Source organism: Musa acuminata, chromosome BXJ3-4 (genome assembly GCF_036884655.1).
Source record: "Musa acuminata AAA Group cultivar baxijiao chromosome BXJ3-4, Cavendish_Baxijiao_AAA, whole genome shotgun sequence".
Classification (NCBI taxonomy): Eukaryota; Viridiplantae; Streptophyta; class Magnoliopsida; order Zingiberales; family Musaceae; genus Musa; species Musa acuminata.
Window position 1 is genome coordinate 8373492 of NC_088352.1, and position 16389 is coordinate 8389880.

At 41.2% G+C, this 16389-nt stretch overlaps 1 protein-coding gene across 3 annotated transcripts; it reads right to left on the reverse strand.

Moving 5' to 3' along the window:
• Positions 1–1938: 1938 nt before the first annotated feature.
• LOC135586723 (myb family transcription factor PHL7-like) lies at positions 1939–16008 on the reverse strand. Of its 3 annotated transcripts, XM_065148666.1 has the most exons (9): positions 15850–16008; positions 15675–15765; positions 8397–8466; positions 7142–7314; positions 6066–6142; positions 5940–5982; positions 5736–5793; positions 4470–4539; positions 1939–2700 (listed from the first exon to the last, which is right to left on the reverse strand). In XM_065148666.1, exons 4-9 carry the CDS (start codon positions 7266–7268, stop codon positions 2245–2247), a joined length of 831 nt encoding a protein of 276 aa, XP_065004738.1. In that variant the 5' UTR covers positions 7269–7314; positions 8397–8466; positions 15675–15765; positions 15850–16008; the 3' UTR covers positions 1939–2244. The 3 variants fall into 3 exon arrangements, with proteins under 3 accessions (XP_065004738.1, XP_065004736.1, XP_065004739.1); XM_065148664.1 differs by lacking the exon at positions 8397–8466; XM_065148667.1 differs by having other exon boundaries at positions 8337–8466; positions 15675–15991.
• Positions 16009–16389: the final 381 nt, after the last annotated feature.

A 16389-nucleotide genomic window follows, 5' to 3' on the forward strand; every position in this document is an offset into this window, starting at 1 on the left:
ATCCTTGTTATTTTATCTAGTTTCTATGGTAAGATGACCGTGTCATATTCTTTTACAATAATTGTTTTGCTGATGCTAGATAAAGACTAGTTGGTTGTCCTATTTTTCTCTTGTTAGACCGTGGAGTCTCTCTATTTGCAACAAGTAGTGGGATTAGATTTTTAAGAAATTTATTTATGGGGTGGCTTTGGGAGAACTCCTTTGAACACTATGAAGTACAAAATATTTGATTCTCATTTTGTGGAAGCTATTGGATTCATTTTGACACACTGTTTCTTCTTTTCATCATGATCTTTCTTAAATTTTGTACATTATATCAAGGATCTCAATACTGGTTTTGGCTTTGGTTGAAGTCTATAGATCTAAAAATCTAGAATTTTTGGAGTTTCTTGATGATCAGTCGGACAGAAGCTTAAAAAGAATAGGCAAAATCCTACGCTTATTTGTTCCTGTAAATATATGCATGTGCAATTGTTTCATAACGTAAAAAAAAGTTCATTTCATAACATACTAGTAAGATTTTAAGGTTTTATCATGAAAGAAAGGGAGAAAAGAGAATAATCATTTTGAGGGGATCGGTTTCCTTGATCATTTCGAGGGGATCGTTCATGTGGCTGCAACTGTTGTGACCCAAGGGAGCGATCATCGAGTAGTCGGGGATGGCAACCGACGATTGCGGTAGAGCAAAGGAGAGGCGGCGTTGAAGCGGCTGGGGTTGAGAATAGGAGTCGGTGCATGCGTTGCCAGGGTTGAGGCAGGGCCACGCAAGAACTTGCTGCGTGTGGTGCTAGAGGGCGGCTGTGGCAGAACGAGGGGGGTTGGTCGCTGGCCGGGGAGCAATGGCGACGGTGGAGAACGAGTTGCCTTGCAACAGCGATGGTGGAGAAGGGAAGCAGGGGTGCGGGCTAAAGCAGGGTGTGAGCTGTCGAGGAGCAGGGGCGGCGGTGGGGAGGTGAGTCGCCAGAAGCACCGCCGTGGTTGGGGAGCAGCGGTGGCGACGGTGGTGGAGAAGGGAAGCAAGGGTGCGGGCTGAAGCAGGGGTGCAAGCTGTTGAGGAGGTTGCTGGTTGAGGGTTGGGATGCTGCGTGCGAGTTGAAGGCTGGGTGGCTACGGTGGCTGCGACGACGTTGACAAAGGTCGAGAGGCAACGAAGGGTCCGACGGCTACGGTAGTAGAGGATGCTCTGTTGTCGATGCCGGTGGAGGAGAGGAAGTGGAGGTCGCCGAGGCTAGGAGTAATAGCGGCGGTGGCAATCTGTTTTGCTGGTCGGGCTTCCTTCTCGCTTGAGAAGGATATGGCTACATATTTTTCCTTCTTCTTCTTCTTCTTCTTCTTCTTCTTCTTCTTCTTTTTTTTTTTTTATGATTACTGCAACGAGAACACCGAGAATCAACCTCCTAGGATTTGTCAAAAAATAATAATATTTTTTTATCAATCGAAAAGAAACGATTATATCACTCTTAATAATAAATAAATATTAAATAAACTTCTACTCGATCCAAAATACTTTCGTAAAGAGTTGGAGCATATAATGTTAGTCTAAAGAGTTTGAAATTAAAGTATAACTAGAGAAAATTAAATACTTTAACAATGAAATCATTCACCTCAAACATGAAGTCAAATTGGCATGTTATTGTGGTCCCAAATGAATTTATCTTATTTTTCATGTTTAAGGCAAAAGTACATTATACCCACACGATTGGCAAGACAGAAACATTATATTCAAGTCTCGTTTGATGACACCAGCAGACCACCAATATCATGTTTCTCCAACTTGTTCTGATGGAGCAACAAACTACATGTAGATACATGAAAACAAAGTTTTCCTACAAGAAACTTGATACCTTTGGACTGTGATCACAACCAGTCTCTTCTGCTTGATTAGGTTTTGCGGTCATAATGCTCTGGAGCTGCTCTATTTGATTGCATACCATAACATAAAACCAACTGAAACGAGGATGTTATAAACGATACAAGCGTTAATGTCGTATAATAAGCATAACCATCTCCTATTCCTAACAACATATATCCACATAAATTTAATATGTCATACACTCAGTGAAACAGCTATCACATTATCCGAACATGATATCACTAGATACGATTAATAATGACATACTACAAGAAACTGCATTACATGATTCAATCATGTAAAACTTCCAGCATCACCTTCCAAGCTGATCATTGCAGACTGAAGTTCAGGACGAATCGAAGTGCATCTTCTCCATGTACGAGCAGTAGGCATCAGTGTTGGAAGTCTGAGCCCGAGCTTGACTCTAGTATATGAGCAAGCACCAACTCTGTCTTCCCATGCCCAGGGATGGCACCAACCTGCAGCCTCTTGGTAGAGCTCTCATGCCTTGGGCTTGATGAAGAGGAGCGAACATGGCAGCTGGAGTCAGGGGTCAGTGGCTCCCGGTGGGAGGATAATGAATCATCACATGAAATGCTCTTGAAGATGGCATCAGTATCTCCATTGTCCCTACCAATGGCTTTATCTTGGATGGGGGATTCTGAAGCTGGAGCTGGAGTTGATGGGTCCGTCTTCTCAGAGTCTAAGCAGTGACCAACTGGGGTGGGTGCAGTAGTGCCTGCTCCAGGTAATTCAGCTAGCACACCGCTAAGTCGCTGCTGCTCATCGATGATCTTCTTTAGATACTTGCCTTGAGCTTCTATCCTTAGCTGCAGCTGCCTTTGTACCTGCCAATAATTTCAGAAGCTTAGTTCACATATCACTTTAACTTCAGAAAAGGCAGTAGTACCAGCAGGTGGCACATTAAATCAAAGTTCTTCTAAATGATCTCATAAGCTGTTTACATGCAATATTTTGCAAAGGGAAATGTATAATGTTTGTACGTAATAGGCAAAACAAATAAGAACTAAGCGATAGCAGCACAGCCAGCCTAATTTGTAAATGGAAACAAATTAAATGTAGAAGATGTTAACATATAAACTGATGTAGAAACCTTCTCTGAGGCCCATAATCAACAATTACTAGAGAAGATGGGATCTATAATTGAGTATATTGCAATCAACAATCATCTCTTAGTCCATAAATATAAGCTCCACATTTTGGGGCAACAACATTCTTTGCTTATTGAATAACTCAACTTTTAGGCCCATATCACCACAAACTAGAGAATTCAGATTGCATTTTCCTTTTGCACATGCATCGTTACATGTCTAGTTACAAATAAACAAGTTAAAAGCAGAGATAAGGTTTCTAAAGACAGAAACTGCAATGGACTGTCAATGAGATGGAAGCCAGATAATATTTAAAAATTTTCCCATCTAAGGCCATAGACATCTTTTGGTAAGTAATCCACTAATTCATTATATGGTTACAAATGAAGGTAAATTAACAGATATGAGATTATTTTCAGAAAGTCTTGAGATTGGAGGTGCTACTTGTAGTATTTAATTTTTTTTTTCCCTTCGAAGAAACAAAGAAAAATTTTCTATATAATCAGATATTGGAAGGATGCTCTCAATCAATGAAAAGTCCCCAGAGTCAACAGATCTCTTAATCCAATTACCAGATATGTGCTTGATCCAGTTTAGTTGTTGCCTTATTAATGTCGATCTATTATTATGAAAGTAGCCAGAAAAATATGTTCTAAATTATGTCCATTAGCATGAAAAGATATCAAGGACAGAGGATAAATCATATCTATGAGGTCCCTCTGACACTCATGTAATATCTGCACATTTCTGCAAGTTTATATAAAAAACAGAAAACAGGTTGCTGAACCATATGCTGTATATTGTCAAGGTGATTTTACTATATATAGCATTGACAATCTAACATATGCATCAGTTTTATCATGCATAAATAAATTTGGTTGAGTTGATACTGAAATTTATGAGAAGTGATTCTATTTACTTCTTCTGTAACATGTTTAAGAGTGAAATGACTAATGAATTATAACGATTATATCAGCAAAGTACAAATAAGCAACATGAGATTAGATTTCCAACAATCCCTCAATGGAATAGAGAGAAAGGCAGGGGTTCAGTGAATTCTATAAACAACAAGAATTTTGCAAACAATATGCTCTTCGCCTCTTAGCAATCGGGTATAATTTATGTTGTATGATCAATTAAAGGAAGCAAATTGCTTCTAGCATTCATGATTTTGCAAAAAAAAAAAAAAATAGTGCATGAGATAAAAAATGCATGCATGCTTTCATTAATGGATGTGCTTATAATTCATGAAGATCTCACTGGTACATTCTTTACACGGTTCAGAGCTTTTCCCATACATATTTCTTAGAATCAGTACTGAGAAATCAGAATAAAATGCTATCATTAGAGTAATCCTCTGAGCAGAAGATCAGCTTCTCTACCAAACTCAAGTGCAAACCCACAATTTATTGTAAAGCCAGATAATCATGTAATTCAGTAGTAACCCAAATGAAGATAGAATGCTGAAGCTGAATCATCCTTACTGTCATATGTGTTTAACTTGCCTCGAGTTGTTCTTGAAGCCTCTTTTGGACTTCCATCTGCAACTTGAGTGCTTCAGTTATTTGTGTTCCACTGAGGAAAGAAATTAGTCTTTTAGCTTGACTGCATATCACACTAATAAATTATAAATGCTCCAAAGCAGGAGCTTATGGATGCGAGGAAAAAGAAAATAACTATAAAGAACCATTAACTGATTAATTCACAGCAGAACCATGTGTATCTGGCAAATGAAAGCAAAATAGCAAAGATAGGCATATAGTTACGTTTCCGGAAAAGAGAAAAAGGAGAAAGGTACAAGCTTGCCATAACTTCATAAAATATCCTTGACTGATACATATTTATATTTATTTAAATACCATCTATAAAAGGAGAAGTCAAGCTGGTGCTTCCTCTAGAATACAACTTGAATAGCAGAAATAGATCGATGCAGAATTTTACAAGATTAGCAGCCAAAATTTCCACTAAGAAAAGTGATAAAAGCTCCCCAATCTTTGCTGCAAGTGCTATGGAAACATCTTCCCTAGTCTTGGACCTTCAACTGCTGCCGCGACCCACCCAAGCTTGCAAAAGTAAGTTTTCAAATGGTTTGGAAGTGTCTAAGTCTCCAATGAATCAGAAGTTGTATAAAGAGATACTGATTTGTAAAGTTGAAAAGCAATACATGAGAGAGCAAAATAAAGAAAAATAGTAAAAGTAAAAAAATTCAGGGTAAATGTTAAGATAGTATTTTCGTAATGAAGGTTTTATGCTTGAGTTGAGTGTATTTTTTGTGAAACTGGTAGCAACACCAATGTTGTTACATTCTTCCTGTCAAAATTTCAAGTGTCAAAAAAGGAGCAGCAAAGAACCTTCTTGGCGAGTTATCATTGATGATTATCCTTTGGTACTTGCTTTTCCATGAATGCGGGATTTTCACTGCTTAAAAAGGAAAGCAATTCTGACAGCCATGCCAACCAAGAAATTCAGGTAACATGATTAACATAGAAAAGAACATGAGAAATCTAAAAAGCAGACTCTTCCTTACAATGTGGATCCAAGCAGCAAAGTGTAGGAAGCATGTAACTAGCTGAAAACATTCCATTATTTGACTTAGCTACATGTATGAGCAATAGTCTCAGGTATCTAAAAACGATCATGGTACAAGATGGATCGCATCAAACAATGACTATCTAGAGCATACATTATTTACATGAAAACAAATCTGGAAACAATTTAGGAATGAAATATCCATGCATATTTGTACAAAGGAGATTTGATCTTATACTTACGAAGAGCTTTCAGGCCCTGAAATCTGGTTGTCATCATCTTTCTTTTCAGACCTAGTACCTGCAACATGAAGACCTAGTAAAATCAAATCCAGACGATGAAAATTTTATCTCATGGTGCTTAAAATCTTTGCATATAAAGAACGTGATTCCATTACGAAATACCAAAAAGCTCAGCCAAATCTAGCTAAACATGTTTATACCTACCATCAGCTGAAGACTCTGGTACATACTTTGCAAGCCGATATTTCTGAGTGGATCAAAAGAAACCAAAATAAGAAAAGCACAGCATAAAAAGAAAAATTCTAAGAAATGACATCTCATAGTTGAAACCTGTAAATGACTCTTCACATGGTATATTGTTAGCCCTGGTACACCCATGATTCTAAGAACACCCTTAGGAGTTGCTCCTGTCATGAATCATCCATTTAGTGGACACAAATAACATATCTGAAAAGGTTGCCAACTAGAAACTAATTTTATAGAAAAGCAATTTACCATATTTGGTTGGGCATCTACTACAAACTATTGAGCTTATTATTCGACTAAAATATTAATGAATTTTAATGTATGTATGAATCCTAAGAAGGTGACCAACTACAAAAATTTAGAAACTGATATCCTACAATATGACTAGTACAGCTAATCTGATAGAGACTTGTAGAAGGCCACTTAGGCTTTAAACAAAACTTTTTATCAGATTAATGCAAGTCAGGAAGAAAAGAAACCTGTTTTTGTTTTTTCAAAGGACAGATAGCTCCAAGTTAGTAAGAAGATTTTTAAACAAAATGAGAACATGGTACTGAATTTCTGCTATGGCTCACAAATGATAACTAATTAGGCCTCCCTCAGTAATAAAATTAATAGTATTGTGTGCATTAACTCCCCTTAGATCCCACATTGACAAGAACCTCATGTATTATACCACCCAGATAAAATAAAAAGGTTGCATAAGAATGTCCCTACCAATTAAAGTTTATTTGTTTAACATGATTTTTTACATTCTAAAGAAGAAACATAATGAGTTAGGCCAATCATAGAGAACACTTGAGACTTTGATGACATCATTGTACCCTACATCATCCAATTACACTTGTCCTTACTAAAAGATTACTACTAAATATTGAAGTAATTAAAGCTTTTTTCTCAAGTTGATATACTAATATCAGAAGATTACTTTTTGTATGGTTTGCTTGTAGTAGTTCCACTGGTCTCATGTGACGTTCTACATTGTGTACACCACATAAACTTGCATAATCTTTTTCCAGAAAGCACTGGATGTTGAGATCATTGCATCTTCGAATTTACATTAGTATATGCATAGGAAGTTTTTGGTCAAACTTCAAATTTCTAAATTCAGCTTCACCACAACGAAATATTGAATTGTTGTAAAAGCAATTAGCACTTACTATCTGGTCCACCAAGCTGTGTGACAGCATCTTCAAAACGTTCATGAAGTTCATTTGTCCACCTCAAACGCTGTCTTGAGGCTAAACTGGGGTTGCTGGAATTGTTCACTCCATTGATAGGGCCCATACTTTTGCGGCTTAATTCTAATTGCTGGCTTTGAACAACTGAATTGCTGTAGCCAAGCGAATACTTCAGATTGGTTTTGAATGACGCAATTGTCATTGAATGTCTCATCAATAAGAAAGGGAAAATAATACTCATACAGCACATTTTGAAAAATTTAAGGATAGATATCAGGGCAAGACATAGTTTGCATTACAATTTTTATCCAAGGCCATAGCAACTTCACAATAACAAAAACAAACCATAACATTCCAACTATTTGGGGACAGCTATATGGGTCTTTTCTACCGCTAAGCTCTATTTAGGACAATATCACTAGTCAAATTAAGCACAATTAGATGTCTATTATTGTTTCAAATAAAATTATCTAATATGACTCTACCTCTTTTCACACCACCAATCCACCGCATCTAATCAGAATATTTATAGGACTTCTGTAGGCAAGTCTAGACAAATTTAAAAGGTTTTTCCTTGTTAATCTTATTCTAGAGCTACATCAAATCTGTCCACAAAGGTGCATTTCATATTCATCCTATTCCCAATCCACATATTCATCTCAGCAATACTAACCTTTTCAAGTGTTTTTTCTAACATTTAATTCCTGGTCTAATACCGATTTCAGTAGTCTACCATATTGGTGTGGTGTCGGTATACCGGATGGAATACCATCCCATCTGCCAAATATCACCCAAAAAAACTATTAAGAAAATATGAATCATACCAGCCCATATAGTATGATACCTTGTTCAGACAGCTAAATAAGTAATTGTTAGGATTATTTAAAAATTTCCAATAAGTAGCTATTTAGAATTTTCCAAAGAGCTCAACGTTCTAGATTGTCACACAGCATTTATGTCATTTCACAACATTTATACTGCTATTAATATGACAATACAGAATAGAGTTCTTTGCATGTTATTGAGCTAATCATTGTGATTTAATGAACTTTACATGGATAACATTTAGTACATGGTTATATTAAAAAAAATCAAGGTGGGTGCCTATTGTCACGAACTTAGCTGGAATTGCCTAAGTCGTGAGGCACCTTTGCGGCAAAGTCACAGACTTAGCTGGAGTAGCCTAAGTCCTGAAGCACCCTTGTGCCAACTTCTCGGACTTAGCTAGGATTACCTAAGTCATGACGCGCCCTTATGATATGCATCCGCAAAGGGTCAGTTAATTTGCAACCTCGCATCAGGACCTGTACAAAGAGCAAGTTGATTAGTTCGAAAGTGAGCGGTGGACAAATCCCGACATCTCGCGAGGAGGGAAGCTTTATAAGCAATTCAACAAACTGAACGCAACAGAGAAAAGAAAGGAAGGAGTAAATAAGAACTTTAGAAGGTCAAACGAACAGTCGTAAGTCCATAAACGACTGCTCACCGAGTGTTGGGCGCGATGGCAAGTTCCCATCAAGTTAGCATGCAAACTTGTGTATACCGATCAACACTCAACACTACCCCGAAGCCCCATCCACTCCTGTGCCACCCGGGGGGTTCCAGGGGTCTGAGATGGCTGAAGTTTTGTGCGCGGCTGCGGTCTACGAAAAACAAGCCGTGACACACGAAAACTGAGCCATTTTGCTACAGTTTTGCCCGGTGTGGTGAGCAGTCGCACTGTAGTGCTACGAACTGTTCTTGCTTACATTTTTCAAGTAAAAACACATAAAACCAAGGCAAAACATGTTGTCAAGCATCTGTACAAACATGTCAAAGCGACGAACGGTTCGTTGAGCGAAGACGTGGCGGGTGCGCAACGACCGTTCGTGACATTCTCCCCCACTTAAACTATCGACGCCCTCGTCAACGCTTGTTGGTAGGCTTTAATGATTGCTTCTTCGTGTCGTAGGGCATCTTCAGGCTCCCAATTGGCTTCTGTTCGGGAAAGTTTTCGCCACTTCAACAGGTATTCGGTTTGCCCCGCTCCGTTAGGTAGCTTTGTCTTGTGATCTGCTAAAATGGTTTCAACTCGTTTCTGGTAGGAGGCTCTGGCTCACGCCGACAATTGCAACTTGTATGAGACATTACCTACCCTACTGATAATTGGGAAGGGTCCTTTGTACTTACGTACCAATCCCTTGTGCACTTTTTGCCTAAAGAACTGGAGTAATGCTGGTTGGGGCTTCACCAACACCAAGTCGTCAACTTTAAACTCTTATGGTCACCTTCCCAAGTCTACCAACTTCTTCATCTTTTTAACTGTCTTCTCCAACTAATCCCGCACAATATCTGAATTTCGGTGTCATTCCTTCGCAAAGTGATATGCTGACGGACGACTCTCGGTATAACCAATTGCCAAAGTGTGAGGAGTCGACGACTACTGTCCCGTAATGATCTCGAAATGGGCTCTTGTTGGACATAAAGCTCCATTGCAAGTTGTAAGAGAATTGGGCAATGTCCAACAGCTTCACCCAATCCTGTTGGTTGGCACTCACGTAGTGTCGAAGATATTGCTCAAGGAGTGAATTTATTCTTTCAGTTTAGCCATCTGTTTGGGGTGGAGGCTTGTGGAAAAGTATAACTTGGACCCTAGCAATTTGAATGACTTGATCCAGAATCGTCAAGAACCGAACATCTCGATCATTGATGATATTGTGCGGAACCCTAATACTTCATCACATTCTTCATCATCAACTTGGTCGCCTCCTCTGCTGAACAGTGTAGGGGTGCAGTAATGAATGTTGCATATTTCGAAAATCGATCGACCAACACGAGTATCGATCCAAGTTCCCCTACTACCAGCAAGCTTAATATGAAGTCCAAGGAAATGCTCTCCCACGACCTTTTCTGGTACAACCAACGTCTCCAGAAGTCCTACCGGCTTCCGTTGCTCTACCTTATCTTGTTGGCAAGTAAGGTATGTTCGAATGTATTCCTCCACATTAGTCCCCATCTTTGGCCAATACAAGACCCTCTCCACGAGAGCCAATGTTCGGTGAATGCTCGGATGTCCAGCCCAAAGGGAATCGTACCACTCTCTCAAGAGTTCACGCCTCAAATTATCCGCTCGAGGAACATAAATCTTATTCCCTTTTGTGTAGACAAGTCCCTCCTGGACCCAAAATCATTGTGTCTTGCCTTCTTTAATTAGTTGCATCAAGGTTACTGCCTGGGGATCACTGTGCAGTCCATCCCTGATTCTAGAAAGAAAGTTGGAGCACAATTGACTTGCTTGGCCTCCGCCATCCAACTACATGGCCTTCACCAGCTCCACTTTCCGACAAAATGCATTGGCCACGACGTTTGTTCTTCCGAGCTTGTACTCCATTGCCATGTCAAACTCGGCCAGCAAGTCTTGTCATAATGCTTGTTTTGGGAAGAATTTCTTTTGAGTTTAGAAATAACTCAAAACGGTGTTGTTCATCCTCAACACAAATAGCAATCCGAGAAGGTAGTGCTGCAAAACTCATAAACAGTGGACTACTGTTGTCATCTCCTTCTCGTGCACTAGATGTCGCCGCTCGGTCTTATTGAGCTTGCGACTCTCATAGGACACCAAATGACCCTCCTGCATGAGTACTCCCCCAATAGTAGTCTAAAGCATCTGTATGGACTTCGAAAGGCTATCATAGTTCGGCAATTTGAGTAATGGTTCTTCCAACACAATAGTCTTTAGATCTTGGAATGTTGCTTTACATTTATCAGACCATCGCCAAGGCTGCTCCTTCAGCAACTTCGTCAGTGGAGCTGCGCGCTTCGAATACCCAACTATGAAGTGCTAGTAGTAGTTGACGAAACCAAGGAAGGATCTCAGCTCTAGCACCTTATTTGGTGTTCGTCATTCCGCCACAGCTTGCACCTTTAATTTATCTATCTGGAACCGTCACCGATTCGATGCCCTAGGAACAAAATCTCCGTCTGAGCAAAGTAGCACTTATCCCTTTTCACGAACAAAGTGTTCTCCCTGAGAACCTTGAAAATTGCTCGAAGGTGCTCGATATGTTCATCGAGCGTTTGGTTGTAAACGATAATGTCGTCCAAGTATATCACTACAAACTTGTCCAAATACTCCTTGAATAGTTGGTTCATGAGAGTACAGAATGTGACTGGAGCATTGGTTAAGCCGAAAGACATCACCAAGAACTTGAACGCTCCATACATGGTTACACAGGTAGTCTTCACTTCGTCGCCTTCACCAATATGCACTTGCCAGTACCTCGAACGAAGGTTAAGTTTTGAGAAATACTTTGCTTTGCCCAATTGGTCGAACAAGTCTGCGATGAGCGGTATATGATACTTGTTCTTTCACCGTCACCTTGTTTAGGGTTTGATAGTCGACGCATAATCAAAGGCTTTCATCTTATTTATTTTGGACGAGGACTAAAGCTCTGAATGATGCTTTTGAATTGCGGATGAAACCACCGTTTAGTAGTTCGTCTAACTGCTTCCTGAGCTTTGCCAACTCTGGAGGGGCCATGTGGTATGGTGGTCTCGCTGGAGGCTTCACTCCTAGCTCCAACTCGATACGATGATCCATGCCTTTGTGTGGTGACAGAGTTTTCGACAACTCGAGCGGTATAACGTCTGTGAACTCCTTCAAAATGTTTGCCACTACAGCAGGTTCATGAATGACCTCCCCGTCAAGTGGCTCCAATTTTACAGCGGCCACGAAAGTTAAATATCCTTTTCGCACCTCCTTCTTTAGTTGTAATGCTGATATTTGTTGTGGGTCCTTGATTCCTCCTCGAGAAACAAGAACCACGCAAGGTTTGTCGCCTCCCATTAGACATAGGGAGTTTAAGAATGGCATTGACACCAACTTTGCTGCATGTATGAACTCCATTCCGAGAATTACTTAAAAGTCATCCAGTGGCACTGCCATCATGTTTGTGCTTCTGCTCCATGTTTCGATCTTGATGGGTACTGCCTTTGCTAATCCGGAAATCCGCTTAGCCTCCGAGTTCACTGCCTTCATCCGACTTGGGTTATTCTCCAAGTTTAGCCCAAGTCGCCTTGCTTCTTTATTGGTAATGAAATTGTGGGTGGCGCCTGTGTCCACCATCGCACAGGTTGTTCGACCATTGAGCTTGATGTCTACGTACATTAGCTCGCTGCTCCCTGCTTTCTATGGCTTCGTCTTCAAACTTTCCCCCACTTGACCACGTAACGCATTCAACAAATACATTGCTCCCATCCGGGGTCCTTGCGACTCCTCATCGTCGCTGCTAGATTCCGAACTACTCGAACTAAGGGCGATGGCCTTGTGCTTGTCTGATTTAGGGGGGTGGATTGAAGCTATTAAGGCATTGAGTGCTTGTTTCTGTGGGCACTCCCTCACCATGTGCGGTCCTCCGCACAAGAAGCATTCGCTAGGTTTTGGAGCCTTGCCTTTTGAGCTTAGCCTTTTGTGGGAACTCTTCTTCCTTCTTTCGCCCCCGAGCTCCTTCCCTCGAGAATATTTTAAAGGGCGATTTCCTGAAGATTGTTTCTTTTTCCCCGAGTCCTCCAAGGAAACAAAGTCAATGAGCCTTTTCGCAGCAGCAATTGCCTCGATGACATCGGTGACATTCCTTCAATGTAGTTCCTATTATGCCCATGGTTTCAAGCCATCGAGGAAGCTAAATAGCTTATCCTTTTCGAATATGTCTTGTATGTCTAGCATCAATGCGGAGAATTATTTCACGTAGTCCCGAATGGAAGTACTTTGGTGGAGTTGTCTTAGCTTCCTCCTTGCAACGAACTCTGTGTTCTTGGGTAGGATCTAAGTTCTCAACTCCCGTTTCAAATCCTCCCATGTGTCCATTCGACACCAACCATGTTGGATCTTTTCCCCACAGGTTCGCCACTAAAGTTTTGCATCCCCATTCAGATACATAATTACTATCAAAACTTTAGCATCTTCAGAATCGGGCCTTGTAGCTCGAAAGTATTGTTCCATGTCGAATAAGAAATTCTCGAGCTCCTTTGCATCCTTGGCACCCCCGTAGCAATGCGGCTCGGGTGCCCTCGAGTTTTTTGACGGCGCAACACGGGTGTTGCTCACTCCCGCGTTTAGCGCCCTTGTGAGCAATGTCATTCTGGAAGTGAGTTCCGCCATGACTTCATGCAGATTTTGCACGGAGTCTTTGGTGTCTTCCATCAATCGATCGACTAGGGACTCAACCTTGCCGATCCGAGATTCAGTTTCTTCTTGCGAGCTCTCTACCCTAAGAAACCTTTATTAGCCTTGGTAGAGTTCCTCCAAACTCGCTTCAAGAACATCAAGGCGGGTTTCCGCCGCTGTGTCTCTCCTTGTGGCTCTTTTTCTCGGTTGGCGCTCCAGATTGCGTCTCCTCCAGTCGCAGAGAATAGCCAACTTCTAGCTCGTCATGTTCGCTATCGTGCTCCTCCTAAGCGGCTCCAACATCATGCAATCGAGTTTGCACTTGCAGCCCACCTGCGGCTACTTAGGGCAATGGTCCGACTTGCCCCCATCTTGCTCAATTCGCCACGATGCTTTACCATTGCGAGATTACGAAGTTTCTTCGTTATTTGCTCGAATTGCTTGCCCGCTCTAATACCACAATGTCACAGATTTAGCTGGAATTACCTAAGTCGTGAGGCACCCTTGCAGCAAAGTCACGAACTTAGCTGGAGTTGCCTAAGTAGTGAAGCACCCTTGCGCCAACTTCTCATACTTAGTTGAGATTACCTAAGTCATGCAACATCCTTGCGATATGTGTCCGCAAAGGGTCAATCAATTTGCAGCCTCGCTTAGTAAAAAGATGAAGTTAATTAGTTTGAAAGCGAGCGACAGACAAGTCCCGACGTCTCGCGAAGAGGAAAGTTTTACAAGCAATTCGACAAAGACTTTGAGTGTAAAAGAGAAAAGAGAGGAAGGAGAAAACAAGGACTTTAGAAAGACTAAACGAACAATAGCAAGTCCACAAATGATTGCTCACTGAGTGTCGGACGCGATGGCAAGTTCTCGTCAAGTTAACGTGCGAACTTGTGTATACCGATTAACGCCCAACACTACCTCGAAACCCCATCCACCCCTGTGCCACTCGGGGGGTTCCAGGGGTCTAAGATGGCTGATGTTTTGCGTGCGACTGTGGTCTATAGAAAACAGGCTGTGGCACGCAAAAACAGAGCCATTTTTGGGTAATTTTGCGCGACGTTGTGGGCAATCACGTTACAGCGTTGCGAACTGTTCTTCCTTACATTTTTCAAGCAAAAACATACAAAACCAGGCAAAACATATTGCCAAACATATGTACAAGCATGCAAAAGCGACAAACGATTCGTTGAGCGAAGATGTTATGAGTGCGCGATGATCGTTCGTGACACTACGGTATATGTTTTGTGATGGTTTTAGGGTACAAATCAAGATTCCTCTGTAAGGAAACTCCACATTGGAAAGGGAAAATAGTATGGAACAAGAATAGGAATAACCATTACCCTACTGAAATGACATCTAAAATTTTCACAATCTTCAGAGGCAATCAGCTCATCATAATTGTTGTATTACAAGCTGAAGCATGGTCAACCAAAGGCCAATACATCAATGTACCAGCTAAATATTCCAATGACTTCATAATTTAGTGGCATCAAACCATGACAAATCATCAGCCAACATCTCCAAGCAGTTCTGCCTTCTAATAGTGTCAAGCTTTCAACAATTCCATGTGGTTCAGCCCGAAGTTGTAATTTCTAAATTAAGACAATGTCATAATACATTGTATAAAGGTCTGGGAACAGCATCCCATCATACATCGACTAACAAGCTCAAGAGAGTCAAACCCGAAAACCCAAGGGTTGGTGTGTTATCAGAGAGGTAACTTCTATATAGCAAAGAGCCTCTCTCAAAAGAACAGCTAAAAAATCAGTGGCCACCAGTTTCCACATCAATTACTCTTCATTAGCAGAGAACTACTGACAAACACACCAACCAGAATAGAGAACAAGAATCGACATTAACCGGAAGCATTTCCATTATTTCACTCGTGAAATGAAAACTAAGGTGGTCGGACAAACAGATTTTGAGAATGAAACTAAGGATCTAGTAGAACCCACCAAAAAAGCAGCCTTAAAATGACTTTTACTGGGCCCCTAAAGTGACAGGAAAACGATGCACGGCCGAAGCCCTATTTCCTTGATGATTCAAGAACCAAAAATAGGTCTTTGGAGCTCTTATTAGCACCAAATCTTACAAAAAATTACTACTACCAACGGAACAAAAACATCCAGATCCAGATACATCACAGCTCTGCTGCCACAAAGAAACCTCAAAATGGAGGAAAATAAATCGACCCTAGCCAACCAAGAGTAGAAACCCTAGAAATTGAGCACAAATCTCAGCCTCCTCGACTAATTCGACCCAGAAACATCAAATCGGAGAAACAAAGCACTGACAATACCACCCAAATCACCGAGCTTAGACCACGATTCGAACGAGAGCACGAAAAGACGGAGGAAAAAGAAGAATCACCAGCTCCTCCAGCCGCGGAAATCATCGGAATCCCGAGTCCTGCTCGTGTGAAAAAGGCACGAAACTCAACGCTCTCGGCTACTTCGGGAATCTGCATTAAGAGAGAAGAGGAGCAGAGATAGTCAAACGAGAAGAAGTCTGCGCATCTCAACACCTCCAAAAAGCGAATCTTTACGCGTGAAATCGACAAGTTCTCGACAAATTCTCGCAAGATTTCTTCTTTGCCTCCTCTGTCCTTCACCGATTTGTAGCTTGGTCGGGCACGCAACCAATCGTAGGGCCCGAAAGCTCTCTCTCTCTCTCCCCGCCTCTGTAATGGAGCGGTAGCAAGAGGATGATTCTTGGAAGAGCGATGGTCTAATGGCTCTTGTACCAACAAGCGTCGAATAGGGTACGTGGGACGTTGTCCGTGCTCCTGGCTTTGACTGGATCGAGTAGTGCACGAATACACGTGCCGTTGCAGCCGTCGGAAATGTCATGGACGGTATGTGATTCGGTCGCACCCTGAGTCGTATATACTGCTTTGTAAGGACGAATGAACTTTCCCGTTCGCGGACAGCGAATGGGGTGGAGTAATCGAGATTTCGTCGGCTAATGACGGCTTTAATAATGTGGATTAGAGAGGAATTAATTATCTTTTAGCTGTTCTTACATATCTATCCTCTTTCAAGTTTGGAAATATCATATTTACCCCTCACCTACATGCATACAAATG

Coding starts and splice junctions, on each gene's coding strand:
- LOC135586723 (XM_065148664.1), bottom strand. CDS start 7,268: ATGGGCCCTATCAATGGAGTGAACAATTCCAGCAACCCCAGTTTAGCC. Junction 6,143..7,141: donor ACAGCTTGGTGGACCAGATA/GTAAGTGCTAAT, acceptor GATTCATGACAG/GAGCAACTCCTAAGGGTGTT. Junction 4,540..5,735: donor TCAGGGCCTGAAAGCTCTTC/GTAAGTATAAGA, acceptor TTCTTTCCTCAG/TGGAACACAAATAACTGAAG.